At 49.3% G+C, this 1,147-nt stretch overlaps 1 protein-coding gene across 1 annotated transcript; it reads right to left on the reverse strand.

Moving 5' to 3' along the window:
* Positions 1–286: 286 nt before the first annotated feature.
* PPTG_20330 (hypothetical protein) lies at positions 287–826 on the reverse strand (the record flags this gene model as incomplete). The annotated part of the gene is made up of 2 exons (XM_008919105.1): positions 287–413; positions 471–826. The coding sequence occupies 2 exons, from the start codon at positions 824–826 to the stop codon at positions 287–289; spliced, it is 483 nt and encodes a 160-aa protein (XP_008917353.1).
* Positions 827–1,147: the final 321 nt, after the last annotated feature.

Consider the following 1,147-nt stretch of genomic DNA (forward strand, 5'->3'; position numbering starts at 1 on the left):
CCTACAGTCGTCGAGACTTTGATGATGAGCTCCTGGTTAGGAGCTTGAAACGGAAACGTAAGCTGCACCGCGCGGCCGAGCATCGTGTCTCCTCCATGCAGCAGCAGTTTCACTTGATTGCTGGCCATCTTCGTTTCTACCCCTTAAAAGAATAAGATCAAATAACGAGACGTGGCGATCGCTTTTCTCGAATCCGTTGAGCATGTCAAACAACAGTTTTTTTTTTGGAGTTTTGTGGCGGAGAATCCGGAATGAACCCGTTGGGACGGGGATAATGAATGGCCCATTAGGCGGAGTACCCGGTATGCTCGCTCCCGAAACCAATGGGTTCAGTAGGACTCAGATCGTTGAAGACAGGACCAGTCTTCAGGCTCCGCTTGAACAACCGTTCAAACATTGCCTGGGCCACGTACCTTAAAAACAAAACGATAGACGAAATAGCAATGCGATAATAATCAAACTGCACTGACCTGGAGGGGCCCATGGTTTGGACGAAAAGCTCGTCGTTGCGATTCCATGCCGCTGTAGTCAGGTTGGCACTTCCAGACGAAACGAAAATATCGACTTTGTATGTAAGAATGAGTAGCTTGTAGTGTATGATAGGGTTACGGTGGCGGACGTCAATGACAGCGGCGATCAACAGCTCGACGGATTCAATGGCAGACGGACACGAACGAACCCACTTCCGGTCGATAACGACTCGCACACGCTTGTGCAGTTGATGGAGCCAGATGAGAGCGCGGCAAAAAGCAATGTCTGTCAACGCGTAGAAAGCCAAGTCGGCTCCCGTAACAGCATTGTCCTCAAGTCTGTGGAGTAGTGCCATATTTTATTACTCAACGACAACGAACTTGTAGAACTTTGGCTGCGTAATAAAATATGCCATCCCAACCAATCAGATCTCTCGATTGGGCAATTGCGATGTTGTCAGCTTTAACATCGCGTACTTCTGTAGTTGTAACCTGCTTTATAGCGGGGGAGGGCCGGGTCTGGGCTTGCTCCTTAGGATATTTCGGACAGTTTTAGTTGTGCAATTGTATTTTTGCGAGGGCAGCATTGTCAGGGCTCCCATGAAAGCGCCCACTCCTTTGCAAATAGGCCTTCGTGTCAGCTTTGATGGTGGTCATCACGTCGTCTGACAGCATCG

The sequence above is a fragment of the Phytophthora parasitica genome, assembly GCF_000247585.1.
Source record: "Phytophthora parasitica INRA-310 unplaced genomic scaffold supercont2.499, whole genome shotgun sequence".
NCBI classification, from domain to species: domain Eukaryota; phylum Oomycota; class Peronosporomycetes; order Peronosporales; family Peronosporaceae; genus Phytophthora; species Phytophthora nicotianae.